The sequence below is a fragment of the Anser brachyrhynchus genome, assembly GCF_964034855.1.
Source record: "Anser brachyrhynchus genome assembly, contig: SCAFFOLD_56, whole genome shotgun sequence".
NCBI lineage: Eukaryota > Metazoa > Chordata > Aves > Anseriformes > Anatidae > Anser > Anser brachyrhynchus.
This window is the reverse complement of record NW_027663703.1, coordinates 452,038-472,007: the sequence shown is the minus strand read 5'-3', so window position 1 is coordinate 472,007 and position 19,970 is coordinate 452,038. Positions and strand designations below refer to the sequence as shown.

Below are 19,970 nucleotides of genomic sequence, written 5' to 3'. Positions count from 1 at the left end.
GGCAGCTGATTGCAGGACTGATGGACTTAGGGCCTTAAAACTCTAAAGGACTCTTGGCTGTAAGGGTACAGTCCCTTTGTCTCTGAGGATTCACAGGGTCTTACTTGGAGTGCAGGAGAGATGCCTGGACTTCTGACTTAAAAGCAGCCTTCACGTGTCTTGGGGCAGCTAGAATAAAAAATACAAAATGAAAATAAAAAATCCCAACAGCACTCCTCAGCAGTTGGTTTGAATATGAGCCAAACTGGGGCAAAAGTCTTTGGTATTAGGAGTAAAGTAAAGCTGAGATGACACCAAATTCCTCTTTATGTCTGGCTGTAGGACAGGACTGACTCTTCCATTGCCCACAGCAAAGTCTCCTGCTCCCATGGACACCCTAAGGCAGGACCAAGTAGAACTCAGGAAAGGGACCTGCCATATGCCTGCCTGGATGTGGAGAATCATTGGGGAGGTTTAAATGAGAAACGGTAGGAGTTTTCCTCTGCTAAGTGGGTTGTACATTATTAATGTCTTTCTATGCTTTGAGCAGAACCTGATGCCTCTAAACAGCAGATGTCCAACAGCAGCTCCATCACCGAGTTCCTCCTGCTGGCATTCGCAGACATGCGGGAGCTGCAGCTCCTGCACTTCGGGCTCTTCCTGGGCATCTACCTGGCTGCCCTCCTGGGCAACGGCCTCATCCTCACTGCCGTAGCCTGCGACCACCGCCTCCACACCCCCATGTACTTCTTCCTCCTCAACCTCGCCCTCCTCGACCTGGGCTGCATCTCCACCACTCTGCCCAAAGCCATGGCCAATGCCCTCTGGGACACCAGGGCCATCTCCTATCAGGGGTGTGCCGCACAGGTCTTTTTCTTTCTCTTCTTTATAGCAGCAGAATATTCCATTCTCACCATCATGTCCTACGACCGCTACGTTGCCATCTGCAAGCCCCTGCACTACGGGAGCCTCGTGGGCAGCAGAGCTTGTGCCCAGATGGCAGCAGCTGCCTGGGGCAGTGGCTTTCTCAATGCTGTCCTGCACACGGCCACTACGTTTTCCCTGCCCCTCTGCCAAGGCAATGCTGTGGACCAGTTCTTCTGTGAAATCCCCCAGATCCTCAAGCTCTCCTGCTCAGATGCCTACCTCAGGGAAGTTTGGGCACTTGTGTTTAGTGTTTCTTTAGGATGTGGTTGTTTTGTTTTCATTGTGCTGTCCTATGTGCAGATCTTCAGGGCTGTGCTGAGGATGCCCTCTGAGAAGGGCAGGCACAAAGCCTTTTCCACGTGCCTCCCTCACCTGGCCGTGGTATCTATGACTGTTAGCACTGGCTTGTTTGCCTACCTGAAGCCCCGCTCCGTCTCTTGCCCATCCATGGATCTGGTGGTGGTAGTTCTGTACTCGGTGGTGCCTCCAGCACTGAACCCCCTCATCTACAGCATGAGGAACCAGGAGCTTAAAGATGCAGTGAGGAAACTATTTCTATACATTCTTCTTTATCATCAATAATGACTTAATTACTGTGATTATTATCATACCATTTTTGTCATTATACTTATTATCAAAATATAATATTAGAAATAATCCTAAGAGGACTACCTGGTTATTTGGGAAAATGATATAATGATTTCGTTAAGTCTATTTTTATTAATATTTTAACAACATTTTATATTGATAGAAATAATGTTATTCTTATCCTTCTACATAACAAGTTTTAAAATTATTTTTAACCAGTCATAGAATCACAGAATCATTGCATGGCCTGGGCTGGAAAGGACCTCAAAGATCATCTAGTTCCAACCCCCCTACCATAGGCAGTGACACCTCCCAGGAGATCGTGGTTGCTCAGGACTTCATCTAACTTGCTCTTGAAGACCTGCAGGGATGGGGCATCCAATACCTCTGTGGAAAACCTGTTCCAGTGCCTCACCATCCTCTGAGTGAAAAATTTCCTGCTAACCTCTAATAGGAATTTCCCCTTTTAATTTAAAACCATTCCCCCTTGTCCTATCATTATCTACCTGAGTAGAGTCCTTCTCCATCCCTTTTATAAGGCTCTTTAAGTCTGCAACGACATCACCTTGGAGCTTTCTTTTCTGGTAGGCTGAACAGCCCCAACATTCTCAGCCTTTCTTCATAGGAGAGGTGCTCCAGCCCTCTGATCATCTTTGTGGCCTCCCTTTGGACCCACTCTGACAGCCCACACCCTTCTTGTGCTGGGGGCTCCAGACCTGGACGCAGGACTCCAAGTGGGGCCTCACAAGTGCAGAGCAGAGGGGGACAATCACCTGCCTCATCCTGCTGCCCACTCCTCTTGATGCAGCCCAGGATGCAGTTGGCCTCCTGGGCTACAAGCACACACTGCTGGATCATGTTGAGCATTTCATGCAGCAGAACCCCCAGGTTCTCTGCAGGGCTGCTCTCAATGAGTTCTTCTCCCAGCCTATCCCCATGTTTGGGATTTCCCCGGCCCAGGTGCAGCACCTTGCACTTGAACTTTCTGAACGACTTCTTGACGCTCCTTAGGTTAACATGAGCCCATTTCTCAAACCTGTCCAGGTCCCCTTGGATGCCATCCCTTCCTCTGTTGCATCAACTACACCACTCAGCTTGGTGTCATCTGCACTCAGGGCCGCTGTCTATGTTGACAAAGATATTAAACAGTACTAGTCCGAGGATACACCCCTGAGGGACACCACTCATCACCAGCCTCCACTTGGACATAGAGCCATTGACGACCACTCTCTGGTATGACCTTCAAGCCAACTCCTTATCCACTCAATGGTCCACACATCAAATGCGTCTCTCTCCAATTTGGAGACCAGGATGCCATTTCTGACCGTGTCAAAGGTCTTACAGAAGTCCAAGTAGATGACATCAGTCGGTCTTTGCTTGTCGTCTGATGTGGTCACTCCATTGTAGAAAGCCACCAGGCCTGTCCGGCGTGACTTACCCTTTGGTGAAGCCATGCTGGCTCTCTTGGATCACCTCTTTCTCTTGCATGTGCCTGACAGTGATTCCAGGAGGATCTTTTCCATGATCTTGCCAGGCATTGAGGTGAGGCTCACAGTTCTGGAGTTCCTTGGGTCATCCTTTCTACCGTTAATCAAAAGGCGAGTGATATTTTCCTTTTTCAGGTCACCAGGGACTTCACCCGACTGCCAGGACTCTTCAAATAGGATGGAGAGAGGTTTGGCAACTACATCAGCCAGTTCCCTCAGGACATGGGGTGCATGTCATAAGGCCCCATAGACTTGTACTTGTTGAGTTTCATCAGGTGGTCTCGAACCTGCTCTTCACTTACAGCAGGTGGGACTTTGCTCCGCAACCTCCATCTCTTGGTTCAGGGGAATGAAAGACTTGGGAAGCCTGACTGGCAGGGAAGACTGAGGAGAAGACGTTGCTGAGTCCCTCAGCCTTCTCCATGTCTGTCATTACCAGTTCACCCTTCTCATCCATCAGAGGGGGTAAACTCTCCTTGCCCTTTCTTTTCTGAGCCATATATCTATAGAATATCTTCCTTTTGTTCTTTGCATCCCCTCCCAAGCTCAGTTCCATCCATGCCTTGGATTTCCTTATCCCATCCCTGCACATCCGAAAAAAAAACATGCCTGAGGGCCTGGGAAAAGAAACCCTGGACCATAGAAGCCATTCTGGAAACAAAACTTGTAGGTAGGAAGCACAGTTTTGTGGAGGTGCAGAGCTGATGGGCACATTGTGCAGGATGACCTTTGTGCCCTTTTCCCTCCTGACTACAATGCCACTTCCTTCTCAAGATTAGAGTAGCCAACAGAGGTGAGACAGATAGTCTGGGATCAAGAATGTAATCAGAATGCTGATCCCAATAAGATATGGGAGTTCAGCAGCAGCCTGGGCAAGAGAGATGTGAGATTTTGGGGTGGGAAGAAGAGCTTGGCCAGCAGAAAATTATGATTTTGTAGAGGTAAGAGGGGTCATGTAATGTAGATGCTGCAGTAACACTGACTTAAAACAGTCATGTATGGCCCTTACCTTACTTGAACCAGGAATTTTAATCCCTAAACCTAAATGCTACTACAACACTCTCAAAGGAATCCGTTTTCTCGCTTGCTAACCCTGATCCCTTTCCTTAACACTAACATTAAAATGGTTTATTTAACCCTGGACTTCTTGGCAGACCTAAAAACCCTAAGCCGCAGAGCTTGTCCATACCTTAACCGCAGACTGACACCACAAGGTGAGCACCAAAGACTCCCACTAAAACTTTGCTTCATCTCTAACCCAGAACGTGAAAAACAGGTGCCTAGGGGGCTAGAGAGAGGTCAGCTCTACCTCAGGATCTCCTGCCCCAGCAGGAGGAATGTGACTGTGGCAGTGACTGTGAGGTCACTTCCTCACTGTGATTTGTGCTATTAGAGTGTAGTTGTCAAACATGTTGTCCTTTAACCTGGCAAGTAGCTCAGCACCACACAGCAGTTAGCTCACACCAACCCCCCAAATGCTTATGTGTTGAGATAAGGGCAGTTTAATGGACCGAAAGGGAAGAGAAATAATAACAGTAGCTTTTATGATGATGATGATGATGATTATTATTATCATTGTTGTTGTTGTTTTATTATTATTATTATTATCATTGTTGTTGTTGTTGTTATGTACAAAGCAAGTTATGCACAGTGCAATTCCTCATTACTTACTGATGTCCAGCCTGTCCCCAACTGGTAGAACATTGTGGTAACCACCTGCACCTGCTCTTGTTTGACCTTCAACAACTCCACAAACGGAAGGCTCCTCCCAGAGACTGGGCAAGGTAGATGTCCTGGTTCCAGTTAGGACAGAGTTAATTTTCCTCCTAGTAGCTGGTAGGGTGCTATGTTTTGGATTAGGATGAGAAGAGCGCTGATAACATGCTGATGTTTTAATTGTTGCAGAGCAGTGTTTACACCAGGCCAAGGACTTTTCGGCTTCTCGCTCTGTCCTGCCAGCGAGCAGGCTGGGGGTGCAGCAGGAGCTGGGAGGGGACAGACCCAGGACAGCTGACCCCAACTGGCCAAAGGGGTATTCCATACCATCTGACGTCATGCTAAACAATATATAGGGGTGGCTGGCCGGGGTGGGGGGGCCGGCTGCTCGGGGATAGGCTGGGCATCGGTCAGCGGGTGGTGAGCAATTGCATTGTGCATCACTTGTTTCCTTACACATTATTATTATTAATACTATTATCATTATCACTATTATTATTATTATTGTTATTATTATATTCCTGTCTTAATAAACTGTCTTTATCTCAACTCACCGGCTTCACTTTCCCGTTTCTCTCCCCCATCCCAGAGAGGGAGGGGGGAGGGTGAGCGAACGGCTGTGTGGTGTTTAGCTGCCAGCCGGGTTAAACCACAACAGTCCTTTTGGCGCCCAACGTGGGGCCCGAAGGGTTGAGATATCGACCAATTTGTCCAGAGTGTGTTAAACTAAAATTGGTATAAGTATTGGACCTGCTTAATAGTTGCTAGTCACGATGTTGATTGCCTTAATCTCCAGTCTGCTGTGCCTGTTTTCCAAATTGAGTTTTATAGCGCGTTACTTTCTGTATGTGCTCTCTGTTGCACTGTTTATCTTTTCTGGGCCCTGGTTTAAGATTGTTATGGTACTGTGTGGTGTAACAATGGCTTATGAAATGATGAAATATCTGGTCACGACTTTAACCTGGTATTTGTACTCAGCACTGACGTCGACTCTATACTTTGGAAACCATATCTCGGAAACTATTAGCAATTACACCTATTGCCTGTTTTCGTTAGGGAGCCAATCTGTGAAGGGGACAGGGGAAGACATGTTTCCCTACCTGTTCACTCTCCCTCTCTCCTTCACCACCCTCTTATCCCCCGAGCTAGTTACGGTGGTTCTCCGAGATGTTGAATATCCTTGGGATACTCAGACCAGCCTGCTCTTGTTGTTATGTCTCCTGAATGCGCTTCAGGTTTTGTTGAGGGTTAAACAACTACTTAGGAATCTCATCCGGAGATCTGTCTTGAGGCGGGATAGTTGCGAGTGGCAGGGAGTGTGGGAGGATATGGGCAGGTTTCTAGAGCAGTGGTCACCTCCAGTGTTTTGGACATTCACCCCTGAACAACTGCAAAATGCTAAAAAGCTGGCAGAATGTTGAAAAAAAGGTGTCATGACTCTGGCAGTTCCAAAGTGACACAAATCACTGTAGCGTGCTGGGGTCTGGCTTGTGCCTATCGAGCTGCAATTGATGCTACTATCAACCTAGTAACAGCTCCTGCAGCTGCTCCAGCTTCTGCAGCCACTCCAGCTCCTGCAGCCACTCCAGCTCCAGCTCCTGCAGCCGCTCCAGTTCCAGCTCCTGCAGCCGCTCCAGCTCCAGCCCCTGCAGCCGCTCCAGCTCCTGCAGCCGCTCCCACTCCTGTGGCTGGGTCAGAGAAACGAGCTGTAGCAGTGCAAGTTGACCCCGCAGAGGGTATTCCAACCCCTGTGGCAGACCCTGTGGCTGGGTCAGAGAAACGAGCTGTAGCAGTGCAAGTTGCCCCTGTAGACAAGGTGAAAAAATGGTATAGAGACTCAGGTCGTTTAGAACGCAGACAGTCTTCTGCTAAGTCTGGGCATAGTGAAGACGAGGCTGGGCCATCAAAGGTGCAGGAGACTGAAGATGAGGATGGGGATGTCGAAAAATCAACAGTAACTACCCGGACTCTATACCAGCGTGAGCTACGAGATGTGCGAAAAGATTTTGGTCGCTGTATAGGTGAGCAGCTTGTCACCTGGCTGCTCCGGTGCTGGGACACGGGAGCCAATTATGTGGAATTAGAGGGCAAGGAAGCCAGGCGGCTGGGATCCCTTGCTAGGGACGCATGCATTGACAAAGCAATTGGAGATGGAGCACGATCTCGCAGCCTCTGGAGGCGTCTCCTTTCAGCTGTGAAGGAAAGGTATCCCTTCAAGGAAGAACTTGTATGTCTACCAGGCAAATGGACCACCATGGAGAAGGGAATTCAGTACCTGAGGGAATTGGCCGTACGGGAAGTAATTTATAAGGACCTAGACGACGCACAAACATCCGCAGATCCAGATGCAGTCCGGTGTACACTACCCATGTGGCGGAAGTTTGTACAGAGTGCACCATCATCATATGCCAGCTCATTGGCAATACTAGCCTGGAAAGAGGATCAGGAACCCACAGTGAATGAAGTGACTAAAATACTCCGGCAGTACGAAGGAAATCTCTCCTCTTCCCTACAGGCCTGTGTCTCAGCTGTGGAGAAACTCTCTGAAGAGGTCCACCAACTTAAAGAGAATTTATCTTCCCCTCCACCTGAACGAACCAGTGTCCACCAGCTAAAAGAGAATGCTTTGGAGAAACTTTCTGAAAAGATCCACCAACTTGAAGAAAGATTATCTTCCCCTTCACCTGAACGAACCAGTGTCCACCAGCTAAAAGAGAATACTTTGGAGAAACTTTCTGAAAAGATCCACCAACTTGAAGAGAGATTATTTTCCTCCCCACCTGTACAAACCAGTGTCTCAGCTATTAGGGGTAAACGTTCATCTATGCAAGGAAGACAATATGGTGGGCACACACACTGCGCCACCCTGTGGTTTTACCTACGTGACCATGGAGAGGTCATGAGAAAATGGGATGGAAAATCTACTGCGACCCTAGAGGCACGGGTACGTGAATTGCAAAGGAAAACAATTGGGAAAAAGGAGTTCTCTGAAAAGTTTGCGGCTCCAACTTCCAGCAGGCAGTCCTTTAAACACAGAAACGAAGATTCTGACCAGGACTAGAGGGGCCCTGCCTCCAGCCAGGGGGAGGAAAGGGACAATCGAGTTTATTGGACTGTGTGGATTCGATGGCCTGGCACGTCAGACGCACAGAAGTATAAGGCTTTGGTAGACACCGGTGCACAATGTACTCTAATGCCATCAAGCTATAAAGGGCCAGAGCCCATCTGTATTTATGGTGTGACGGGGGGATCCCAGCAGTTAACTGGATTGGAGGCTGAGGTGAGTCTAACCGGGAATGAGTGGCAAAAGCACCGTATTGTGACTGGCCCAGATGCTCCGTGCATCCTTGGCATAGACTATCTTAGAAGAGGATATTTCAAGGACCCAAAAGGGTTCCGCTGGGCTTTTGGCATAGCTGCTTTGGAGACAGAGGACATTAAACAGTTGTCTACCTTGCCTGGTCTCTCAGAGGACCCTTGTGTTGTGGGGTTGCTGAGGGTTGAAGAACAGCAAGTGCCGATCGCTACCACAACTGTGCACCGGCGGCAATATCGCACCAACCGAGACTCCCTGAGTCCCATCCATAAGCTAATTCGTCAACTGGAGAGCCAAGGAGTGATCAGCAAGACTCATTCACCTTTTAATAGTCCCATATGGCCAGTGCGAAAGTCTAATGGTGAGTGGAGACTAACAGTGGACTATCGTGGCCTGAACGAAGTCACGCCACCACTGAGTGCTGCAGTGCCGGACATGCTGGAACTCCAGTATGAACTGGAATCAAAGGCAGCCAAGTGGTATGCCACAATTGATATCGCTAATGCATTTTTCTCCATCCCTCTAGCAGCGCAGTGCAGGCAACAGTTTGCTTTCACTTGGAGGGGAGTCCAATATACTTGGAATCGGCTGCCCCAGGGGTGGAAACATAGCCCTACCATTTGCCATGGACTGATCCAGTCTGCGCTGGAGCAGGAGGAAGCTCCTGAACACCTGCAGTACGTCGATGACATCATTGTGTGGGGTGACACTGCAGAGGAAGTTTTCGAGAAAGGGAAGAAAATAGTCCAAATCCTTCTGAAGGCCAGTCTTGCCATAAAACAGAATAAAGTTAAAGGACCTGCACGAGAGATCCAGTTTTTAGGAATAAAATGGCAAGATGGACGTCGTCAAATCCCAATGGATGTGATCAACAAAATAACAGCTATGACTCCACCAACTAGCAAAAAAGAAACACAAACTTTCCTAGGTGTCGTGGGGTTTTGGAGAATGCATATTCCAAATTACAGTCTGATTGTAAACCCGCTCTACCAAGTAACCCGTAAGAAGAATGCTTTTGAATGGGGCCCTGAGCAACGACAAGCCTTTGAACAAATTAAGCAGGAAATAGTTCATGCAGTAGCCCTTGGGCCAGTCCGAACAGGACCAGATGTAAAGAATGTGCTCTACACCGCAGCCGAGGAGAATGGTCCCACCTGGAGCCTCTGGCAGAAAGAACCTGGGGAAACTCGAGGTCGACCCCTGGGGTTTTGGAGTCGGGGATACAGAGGATCTGAGGCCCGCTACACTCCAACTGAAAAGGAGATATTGGCAGCATACGAAGGAGTTCGATCTGCTTCAGAAGTGGTCGGTACTGAAGCGCAGCTCCTCCTGGCACCCCGACTGCTGGTACTAGGCTGGATGTTCAAAGGAAGGGTCCCCTCTACACATCATGCAACTGATGCCACATGGAGCAAGTGGGTTGCACTGATTACTCAGCGGGCTCGAATAGGAAACCCCAGTCACCCAGGAATCTTGGAAGTGATTATGGACTGGCCAGAAGGCAAATACTTTGGGATATCATCAGAGGAGGAGGTGGTCCGTGCTGAAGAAGCCCCACTGTACAACAAGCTACCAGAAATTGAGAAGAAATATGCCTTGTTCACTGATGGGTCCTGTCGTATTGTGGGAAAGCATCGGAGATGGCAAGCTGCTGTATGGAGTCCTACACGACGAGTTGCAGAAGCTGCTGAGGGAGAAGGTGAATCGAGTCAGTTGGCAGAAGTGAAAGCCATTCAGCTGGCTTTAGATATTGCTGAACAAGAAAAGTGGCCAGTTCTCTATCTCTATACTGATTCATGGATGGTAGCAAATGCCCTGTGGGGGTGGTTACAGCAATGGAAGCAGAACAACTGGCAGTGCAGGGGCAAGCCCATCTGGGCTGCGGCATTGTGGCAAGATATTGCTGCCCGGGTAGAGAACCTGGTTGTAAAGGTACGCCATGTACCTTTGATGCTCATGTGCTCAAGAATCGGGCTACTGAAGAACATCAAAACAACCAGCAGGTGGATCAGGCTGCTAAGACTGAAGTGGCTCAGGTGGACCTGGACTGGCAACATAAAGGACTGGCAACATAAAGGTGAATTATTTATAGCCCGATGGGCCCATGACACCTCAGGCCATCAAGGCAGAGGTGCAACATACAGATGGGCTCGTGATCGAGGGGTGGACCTGACCATGGACACTATAGCACAGGTTATTCATGATTGTGAAACATGTGCTGCAATCAAGCAAGCCAAACGGTCCAAGCCTCTTTGGTATGGAGGACGATGGCTGAAATATAAATATGGACAGGCCTGGCAGATTGATTACATCACACTCCCTCAAACCCGCAACGGCAAGCGCCACGTACTTACAATGGTGGAAGCAACCACCGGATGGCTGGAAACATATCCTGTGCCCCATGCCACCGCCCGGAACACTATCCTGGGCCTTGAAAAGCAAGTCCTATGGCGACATGGCACCCCAGAGAGAATTGAGTCAGACAGCGGGACTCATTTCCGAAACAACCTTATAGACACTTGGGCCAAAGAACATGGTATTGAGTGGGTGTATCACATCCCCTATCATGCACCAGCCTCTGGAAAAGTTGAACGATACAACGGACTGTTGAAGACTACACTGAAAGCAATGGGTGCTGGGACATTCAAAAATTGGGATACACATTTGTCAAAGGCCACCTGGTTAGTCAATACTAGGGGATCTGCCAACCGAGCTGGACCTGCCCAATCAAGCCTGTTACGCACTGTAGAAGGGGATAAAGTTCCTGTAGTGCACGTAAGAAACATGCTGGGTAAAACAGTCTGGGCTACTCCTGCCTCGGGAAAAGGCAAACCCATTCGTGGGATTGCTTTTGCTCAGGGACCTGGATGCACTTGGTGGGTAATGCAAAAGAATGGGGAGGTCCGGTGTGTATCTCAAGGGGATTTGATACTGGGTGAGAATAGCCCATGAGTTGAATTGTAGCATGTTTATTATTATATAATACTGTATGTCATCACTACCATGATTGCTATACATCATAGATGAAAATGGTGATTAATTACAAGGTATTGGAAAGAGTGTAACCTGAGCATGACATAAATGGTATGGAATAAGGGGTGGATATCTGTCCTGGTTCCAGTTAGGACAGAGTTAATTTTCCTCATAGTAGCTGGTAGGGTGCTATATTTTGGATTAGGATGAGAAGAGCGCTGATAACATGCTGATGTTTTAATTGTTGCAGAGCAGTGTTTACACCAGGCCAAGGACTTTTCGGCTTCTCGCTCTGTCCTGCCAGCGAGCAGGCTGGGGGTGCAGCAGGAGCTGGGAGGGGACAGACCCAGGACAGCTGACCCCAACTGGCCAAAGGGGTATTCCATACCATCTGACGTCATGCTAAACAATATATAGGGGTGGCTGGCCGGGGTGGGGGGGCCGGCTGCTCAGGGATAGGCTGGGCATCGGTCAGCGGGTGGTGAGCAATTGCATTGTGCATCACTTGTCTTGCACGCATTATTATTAGTAATAGTAGTATTATTATTATTGTTATTATTATATTCCTGCCTTAATAAACTGTCTTTATCTCAACTCACAGGCTTCACTTTCCCGCTTCTCTCCCCCATCCGAGAGAGGGAGGGGGGAGGGTGAGCGAACGGCTCTGTGGTGTTTAGCTGCCGGCTGGGTTAAACCACAACAAGCATAATTTGGTGGAGGTGCAGAGCTGAAGGGAACATTTTGGAGGATGCTACTAAAGACCTTTGTGCCCTTTTCCCTCCTGACAACAACGCCACTTCTTTCTCAAGAATAGAGTTGCCAACAGAGGTGAGACAGATACTCTGGGATCAAGAATGTCATGAGAAAGCTGATCCCAATAAGGTATGGGGAGGTCAGGAGCAGCCTGGACAAGAGAGATGTGAGATTTTAGGGTGGGAAGAAGAGCTTGGACAGCAGAAACTTATGATTTGGTAGACCTAAGAGGGTTCATGTAATGTAGATGCTGTGGTAACACTGACTTAAAACAGTCATGTATGGCCCTTACATTACTTGAACCAGGAATTTTAATCCCTAAACCTAAATGCTACTACATCACTGTGACAGGAATCAGTTTTCTCTCTTGCTAACCCTAATGCCTTCCCTTAACACTAGCATTAAAATGCTCTCTTTAAACCGAGACTTCTTGGGAGACCTAAATAAAACCCTAAACCATAGAGCTTGTCCATAACTTAACCACAGACCTGACACCACAAGCAGAACACCGAACACTCCCACTAAAACTTTGCTTCATCTCTAACCCAGAAAGTGAAAAACAGGTACTGAGTGGGCGCAGTAGGTCAGCTACGACTCCCCTAGGTGAGCTCTGCCTCAGGATCTCCTGCCCCAGCAGGAGGAATGGGACTGTGGCAGTGACTGGGAGGTCACTTCTGTCTCTGCAGCTGATAGGGCAGCAGCAGGAACGTGTCACGCAAAGGGACTGTGAGGTGCCTTGTGTCTGGAGGTGGCAGGTCAGCCTTGGCTTCTCCCTGGGATGTGCACTTTGGGGCTGACATCTGCCAGTGGCCCTGCTAGGCCAGCAGAAGGCCCCTGCTTGGCATGCTGCCTGTGGGATCCCCTCTGCCTCCATCCCCAGGAGGACCCAGACACAAAGAAGGCCCGCAGAGGGCTTGTCCTGTCCCTTCTGCTTGAGTCCAGGACTGGACAGCAGGAGGCACAAGGCTTGGCTGTGTCTAGCCAAGAAGCTGCAAGGCCAGCAGCAGGCCCAGGCCTTGGAAGATGCTGGTGAGGTGACTTCTGTCTGCTTGGCTGACAGGCCGCAAGGAGCCTGATGGGTTGGGACTCCTCCTTCAGGAGTGGTTTCCACCCTGATGGAGCTTTCTTTGGTAGTATGAAAGAGCAGGAGAGGAAAAACTGCCACAATGTGCACCTTGGAAGTGTAGCACTGGCCCCTTGGAAGGTTGTCACTGGCCACGAGCAGAAAGAAATGTCCCTCAAAGGGTCGTGCTGTGGTGCCAGAGATCACCCAAAGAGTGTCTGTAATCAGACCATGGCTTTGTGTTTTAAGGAACAGCTGATGAGGGTTGACAAGACATGGGTGAGATGATGGAAAGTCCTGGATGAGATCAAGGTGGTGGACAGAGATGGGTGTTTGCAGACTTCAAGGAAATAAGGCAAAGTCTGGAACACCATAGGAAAGCCTGCAGAGGAGAAGGCAGAGGGTGCTGGCAAGAATGGAAGGCCCCAACAGCCCTGACGTTTTTGTCCCTTTGGCTAGAGCTTCTGAGGAGACGAGATATAGTCATTGCAATGGGGCCTCACTGCTTCCTTGATACCCTGTGCAGGGGTGGGGAGGTGTCGTAATGAAGTTCTTCTCGTGGCATCACACTGCCCACCACATCATACAGACCCCAAGAAGAGCCCTGAGCAAAACGTGGGGGTGCAGGATCTCCCCTCCCAGCGGCTGGGGTCAGGCCGTGGCCCTTCTGCTTCACCAAAACCAACCAAGACTTTTCTCAGCACAGCGCTTTGCCTGTCTGCAATCATGGCCTCCAATTATGTGCCCTAACAAGTCCCTGGGGAGGCTTTGTAAGGAACAGCCCTCAGTGGGGCCCATTAATACTCCAAGTCACTTCAACTTTTCCTTCTGACTTTACTTTCTCAAGCAGTTGCATCATTCTCCTCTCAGTACCCCAGTTTCATTGACTCAGCACCAAAATACGACACGGAACTCATTAAAACAGAGAATCTCCTAAGCAGCCATATCTCTCCCACAATGTTCTTCAAGTCTTCATGTCTTGTGCAGCTAATTGGAGAGCTTTCATGGTATAGTTAAGGAGGAAGATTTCAAAGAGCATCTAAGAGAAATCTTTCTTCATTTTAAAGGCTGAATTTTGTACTATTTCAGTTTGAAGCATCATTTTCCTATAGATATTGGTCTAGGGTTACTCCTTTGAAGCCCTGCTTAGGTAGGAAGAGCAGGGGTTTTCCTATTTAAAACAAACAACAGGAAATCATGCTGCAATTTTAAAAAAAAAAAAAAGTTAATGTTCCTTATTTTGTTGCCTCCAGTGATGTTTACCTTCCCAAAAGGATGACTGTTCAAGATTTATTTTACGCTGATTAATAGGAAATTTTAAATAGTAGTGTTAATATTAATCTATATCATACTAATTCAATGATAAATGATGAGTTTCTGGCTAAGGAAACCATTAGACAGACTGCTGAGAGATGGGCGAGCTGGAACTCACTGAAACTCAAAGCAGCAACTGGGTTGGTGAGAGCAGTCTGAATTATCCAAGAGTAAGGGGAGGGCAAAGCAGGAGAACCATGGGAAGTGCATAGGTGCAGACAGGCAGCTGGAAAGGGGACATTCAGAAGGGTCTGTGTAATCAAGTCAGGTTTTGTGCCTGGAAGATGAGGGAGTACACCATGATAGACAAAGCGATGGCAATGCAAGTACAGGTGAACACCAGTATTTCTTCTCCTGCGATGAATATAAATCCTGAAAATTAACATTTCTTCATGATAGAAATTATCATTCATGTGAGACATTTAACGGAAGGGATTGAATCATTTGAGCTGATGAGTAGTTGCTTTAATAGTTAAGTACTAAAAAAAATTACAGGGTATTGGGGCAGAGCTTTGCTGGCTGACAATAAGCATAACCAGGGAAAACCTCCTGATGCCCCGTTGTGTTTGAGGCACTTCCCTGGACCAGCAGATGTCACAAAAGACCTGCCGGAGACCGGAGTCCTTTGGGAAAATCAGGTGGAGCCAGGTGGAGTTCCCAGGGCACCTCCACTGCCAGCAGTGGTCTTTCTCCTTGAAACTGAAGCCCAGCCCAGCACAGGAAACCCCTTCAAAGACAAACCCCTTCTTCAGTGGGTTCCTGGGACTGCTCTAGATTTGAAATGGCTGTTGGAAACCCATGATATTCTTATTCCTACTTTACCCATGATACCCCTTATTCCTACGAGACACTTGAACACCCGTTTCCCTTCCTGGGTCATCTCTAGCAAACGCAGGCTGAAAAACTCAAGTATAGCACACTTCAAATGGCTGAGCCAGAACCCATCAGCTTGTCTCACTTCGGAAATGGTCCCCATCCAAGTAAGGTTTTGAAAGTGAAAAATGTGAAATGACCCGTCAGGTCAATGCGCAGAGTAAGGGAAAGTCACACATATTGTGCTGGAGTGTCAGAAGGCAAAAAGCACTGCACTGTGCCTCAGAGTAATCAAGGAGACCTAATCCAGTTCATCTGTGAGATAAAGAAGACTGAAGGACGTTGAGTTGTGTCCTAACATGAAGAAGGATGTACATCACTGGTGAAGGAGCTGTCTTATTGTGCCATCACCAATGCAAATTATACGAGAACTACATCCAATAAAGGTAACCTGTCCCACCCCGGCCCTATCACACCACGGGGCAGCGGAGGGACCTTTTTCAGTTTCAGCCTCTTTTTCAGAGAGGCTTTGCCCTCTCCCTGCGCACCACGGGGCAGAGCCAGGCCCTGGATGCTGAGTGAGCGCCGTGCAGGTCGTGGCAGGCTGCGGTGAGGGGACGAATGCCCTGGGCCCCCTTCCTGCTCTGCCCAGGCCAGCAAGGGCCCCGAGCAGCCTCGTGTCCCCTGCCCCTGCAGCTCGGGGCTCCCTTCCCCAGCCCTGGCTCTGCAGCACCAAGCCCTGCTGGGAGCCCTCCCCTGCATGCTGCCACCGCTCCCTGACGCTGCTGCTGCCCTCTGCCGGGCACTGCCCAGCCCAGCCCAGCCCCTGCCCACCTCTCCCCACCTCCCGGACCTCTCCCCAGCCCAGCAGCCCAGGCTGGGCTGGCCCCAGGCCAGTGCCCACCGCAGCCTGCTGCAGGGCTCTGGGCACGGCCAGCACAGCCCTAGCCCCTCGCAAGGCACCGCAGCTGCTGGCACAAAGGCGGCTCTGGGCCTCCCCAGCAGCCCCCGCGCTGGGGCCAGCCACGGCTCAGGAGATGGAGGGCCGTGAAGCTGCAGGAGCCCTGCTCTCCTGCCTGGGACATCCCCAGCACAGAGTGCCTGTGCCTCGCAGGGCCAGCCCCGCTCCCCAGGCCAGCACAAGAGGCCTGGCCCAGGCACAGAGCAGATCCAGATTCCTCTCCAGGATGCCATTTGCCATCAGACCCAGCACCACGGGGACAATCCCAGGCCAGTCAAGGCCAGTTACTGTTTGCTGGGCCATAGGCAAGCAAGAAGGCAGCTCCCAGTCCAGCCCTTGGTCCTTCACTGATCCCTCTGGGGTTCTGATCCATTGTGAGGCCCAGAAAAGCAAGAGGTCTGTTCAGGAAGCAGCTCCTTGGGTGTATTCCTGAAACCAGCTTTGCAAGAGGCGTGCAGAGATATTGAAGAGATGCCAATGTAGAGATAAGAGGACTGTCACCAACATACATGAGATCTCAGGGCTTATCCAAATACAAGAAGCACAATGTGGAAGCCAGAAGAGAGCAGCAGTGAAAAGGCCACGTCCTGCTGCTGGCCATGGCCATGGCTCCAGGGAAGCAGCAGCCCCGACCCGAAGGCAGCAGAGAGGCAGAGCCCAGCGGGCAGTGAGGGGCAGCCGCGAGGGCCAGCGGGGCTGCTCCTCCATGTGGCAGCTGGGCTCTGGGCCCTGAGCCCCTCCTGCGTGCTGGGGCTGCTCCCCCACCTCCAGAAAAGATGGGAAGGGATGGAAGCTGAGACCAATGAATTTCTGCTCGACTCTGTTTTGTCTTTACCTAAAGTGGAAACCCACTTCCATAAGTACATGAGATACTTGGTTCAAAACTAAAATACAATGATAAACACACAGGATACTAAGTAGATCATTTCTGAATGAAAATCACAAGGTTCAGAAAATAGTTTAAAAGTAAAGTAAGACTGTTTTAACACTTATTCAGAAAAAAAGAGAAAAAAAAAAGTATTCTGTTAGGACTTTGCGCCCATTATTAATGATGAAGAAATGTATCCAAAGAGTGTCCTCAATGCATCCTTGAGCTCCTTGTTTCTCATGCTGTAGATGAGGGAGTTCATGGCAGCAGGAACCACCGAGTACAGAACTGCCACAACCAGGTCCAGGGATGGGGAGGAGATGGAGGGGGGCTTCAGGTAGGCAAACATGCCAGTACTGATAAACAGGGAGACGACGGCCAGGTGAGGGAGGCAGGTGGAAAAGGCTTTGTGCCGGCCCTGCTCAGAGGGCATCCTCAGCACAGCCCTGAGGATCTGCACATAGGACACCACAATGAAAACAAAGCAACCAAATGCTAAGGAGGCACTAACAACAATAAGCCCAACCTCCCTGAGGAATGACTCTGAGCAGGAGAGCTTGAGGATCTGAGGAAGCTCACAGAAGAACTGATCAAGCACATTACCTTGGCAGAGGGGCAGGGAAAATGTAGTGGCCGTGTGCAGGACAGCATTGAGAAAGCCACTGCCCCAGGCAGCTGCTGCCATCTGGGCACAAGCTCTGCTGCCCACGAGGCTCCCGTAGTGGAGGGGCTTCCAGATGGCAACGTAGCGGTCGTAGGACATGACAGTAAGAGTATAATATTCTGCTGATATGAAGAAGAGAAAGAAAAAGACCTGGGCAGCACATCCCTGATAGGAGATGGCCCTGGTGTCCCAGAGGGCATTGGCCATGGCTTTGGGCAGAGTGGTGGAGATGCAGCCCAGGTCGAGGAGGGCGAGGTTGAGGAGGAAGAAGTACATGGGGGTGTGGAGGCGGTGGTCGCAGGCTACGGCGGTGAGGATGAGGCCGTTGCCCAGGAGGGCAGCCAGGTAGATGCCCAGGAAGAGCCCGAAGTGCAGGAGCTGCAGCTCCCGCGTGTCTGCGAATGCCAGCAGGAGGAACTCGCTCACAGAGCTGCTGTTGGGCATTTGCTGCCCTTCATCAAGGGCACTGCAAAGAAGAAAAAATACAGACTGTTAGGGGAATTTTCCCTGAGTAATACTCTTTTCTTTTCTCATTAAAGCCTTCACATTGTCTTTCTTTCAGGGTTACCTTTGTGTCTCTCCCTGGTTGTAGCCCTGCTTTGTGCTTGCTGAGTGTCCCGTACTTAGCAGCCACCTCTGCCCATCAGCCCCCAATGCGCCACCCCTGGTCCACTGCAATGGTAAATGTTGTTGCTGTGGCGGCAAACCTCAGCCAGAGGTCACGTCCAGGAGGGCTGCTCTGTCCATCCCCTGGTGCCCAGCTGCTGGCTGCTTGCAGCACTCAGGTGTGGGATGGCTGCATTCAGAAGTTGTGCTAAAAAATTACATCTCCTTGTCTGCAGGTCCTAAAGAACAGCACAGAAAAACCCTGGTGCAGTCTGTGAGTAGAGAGAAGGGAGGGGATATTCTGAGGTTCGTCAGTAACCTGCTTAGGTCTCAGTTCAAGGCAGTGGAAGCTCAGCCACCTGTGCAAATCCAACCACTCAACACAGAGCCTGCCCCAGAATCAGAGCAGGAAAAACAGGCACAGACTGCAGAAAGTGCCTTCTTTTTGCAGGCAGCCCCTGCCTTCCCCTTCCTCTGCCCAAGGCTGCCCTGCAGCAATTTCTCCTTCACACTGCAGAAGCCGCAAGAGACATCCTGGCAGCTCCAGGCCAGGCAGAGACATCCCGGACCCAGGAGCCCCTTCCAGGAACCTCCCCTGCACTGTCCTGCAGCCAGAGACTTACCATGGGCAGGGCTGTGAAGGTTTCTCCTGCACTGAGCTCTCCTCTGCCCACCCCCACCAGGCTGCCTGGAATCCCTTTCTGCCTGGGTGCCTGCGGTCAGAGCCCCCAGCCCTGCTGCGCTGTGCACAGGAGCTGCTCCTGGGCACAGCTGTCTCTCTGCACCAGGGCCCTCTTGCCACGAGCTCTCTCTGTCCCACGAGCCAGGCCCAGCTCAGCACCACACGCCCAGCCCAAGGCATTGGAATCGCCCCTCGGGGGGCTTTGGGGAGGAGCCCACGAACCTCAGGCACTGAGAGACAATTGAAGACATCTCTCAACAAGTCCAAGTCAGAGGCAAGTTTCCTGCAGTGTCCCCCTGAGGGCCAGCCCTGACACAGCCTCCCTTGGAGCTCGTTAGAGCAGAGCATTGGAGGCAGTGAGGACAAGGAGACAAAGGCAGTGTGAAGGTGACCCTGATGTGTAGGAAAACCTGGATGTGTTTCAACAAGCACGAGGGCCAGGCCTTGACCCCAGCCCCTGGGAAGGGAGATCTTTTCCCTTCACACACTGCTCAGGGCTCTTCCTGGGGCAGGAGGAGATGGGGATGTGCATGGCCAAGTGCAGGAGAAGGGTACGAGCCCTGCCTGGTTCATGGGTGGGGGCGAGGAGGCAATGAGGCCCTGGTGCTTTACCGATAAGCTGTCTCCTCCTAGGCCTCAGTGGCAGAGACAAAAGCCAGAGCCATGGACACAAAGACCTAGGTCCTGTTGGGACTCTCAGCCTTGCTGCAGCCCTTGTTCTTCTCCACACCAGGCTGTCCTAGGGACTCCCAGACCTGTACATCTTTACCTGCTGGCTCTAGACCCTTGTCTGTGTGGTGTCACACCTGATCTGAGCTGAGTCTGATAACTCAGATCTTCTTGGTGGCCATGCTCCTCATAAGGCAGCTCTGTAGGAAGCTGGCCTGGTTCCTGGTGAGCAGCACCATTGTTCGTATGGCATCCCTCGTGGTGCCCAGGCCCTCCTCCTCCTGGGCACTGCTCCCTCAGCAGGGTCCCAGTCTGCCCTGATGTGTGGGGTTCCTCTTCCTCTGGTGCGGGACTGGGCTCTTCTCCTTGTAAAGGTCAAGATGTTTCTGTAGGCAAAATCCTGCAGTTTCTCCAGGTTCCCCTGTACAGTTGCTCCATTCTGTCAGCTGTTAATGTCTGCAGGCAGACGGCTCACCCTGATTGTGATGATCCCGGGAAGTACAGGCCTGTCAGTGTGACCTCTTTGCCAGGTAAACTCATGGAGCAGATTATCTTGAGTACCATCATGCAACACTTCCAGGACAACCAGGT

At 50.4% G+C, this 19,970-nt stretch overlaps 4 protein-coding genes across 12 annotated transcripts in view; 2 read left to right on the top strand and 2 right to left on the bottom strand.

Moving 5' to 3' along the window:
* LOC308186977 (olfactory receptor 14C36-like) overlaps nt 1-19,228 on the bottom strand; it is a 28,255-nt gene extending 9,027 nt beyond the window's left edge. Inside the window, exon 1 of the mRNA XM_080609136.1 lies at nt 19,121-19,228. The gene's annotated coding sequence lies outside the window, so the exon portion shown is untranslated. The remainder of the gene's footprint in view (nt 1-19,120) is intronic.
* Nucleotides 1-19,970, top strand: part of LOC308186982 (olfactory receptor 14C36-like) — a 267,280-nt gene that overhangs the window by 241,527 nt on the left and 5,783 nt on the right. The window contains exon 1 of one of the 5 annotated variants that reach the window (XM_080609144.1): nt 9,676-9,687. The exons of 3 other annotated variants lie outside the window; for them this stretch is intronic. The gene's annotated coding sequence lies outside the window, so the exon portion shown is untranslated. Of the gene's footprint in view, nt 1-9,675; nt 9,688-12,432; nt 12,480-19,970 lie in introns of those variants that run through there. One more of the 5 variants, XM_080609141.1, reaches the window with a different exon arrangement.
* Nucleotides 545-19,970, top strand: part of LOC308186975 (olfactory receptor 14C36-like) — a 131,879-nt gene continuing 112,453 nt past the window's right edge. For 2 of the 4 annotated variants that reach the window (XM_080609134.1, XM_080609133.1), the window contains exon 1: nt 545-3,674. In XM_080609134.1, the coding sequence (XP_080465260.1) occupies nt 553-1,488 (936 nt within the window). In that variant the 5' untranslated portion in view covers nt 545-552 and the 3' untranslated portion in view covers nt 1,489-3,674. Of the gene's footprint in view, nt 5,355-11,705; nt 11,807-19,077; nt 19,209-19,970 lie in introns of those variants that run through there. The other 2 variants (XM_080609132.1, XM_080609131.1) reach the window with 2 other exon arrangements.
* Nucleotides 14,605-19,970, bottom strand: part of LOC308186973 (olfactory receptor 14C36-like) — a 152,049-nt gene continuing 146,683 nt past the window's right edge. The window contains exon 2 of one of the 2 annotated variants that reach the window (XM_080609129.1): nt 14,605-17,874. In XM_080609129.1, the coding sequence (XP_080465255.1) occupies nt 16,916-17,866 (951 nt within the window). In that variant the 5' untranslated portion in view covers nt 17,867-17,874 and the 3' untranslated portion in view covers nt 14,605-16,915. Of the gene's footprint in view, nt 19,121-19,970 lie in introns of both variants that reach the window. The other variant, XM_080609128.1, reaches the window with a different exon arrangement.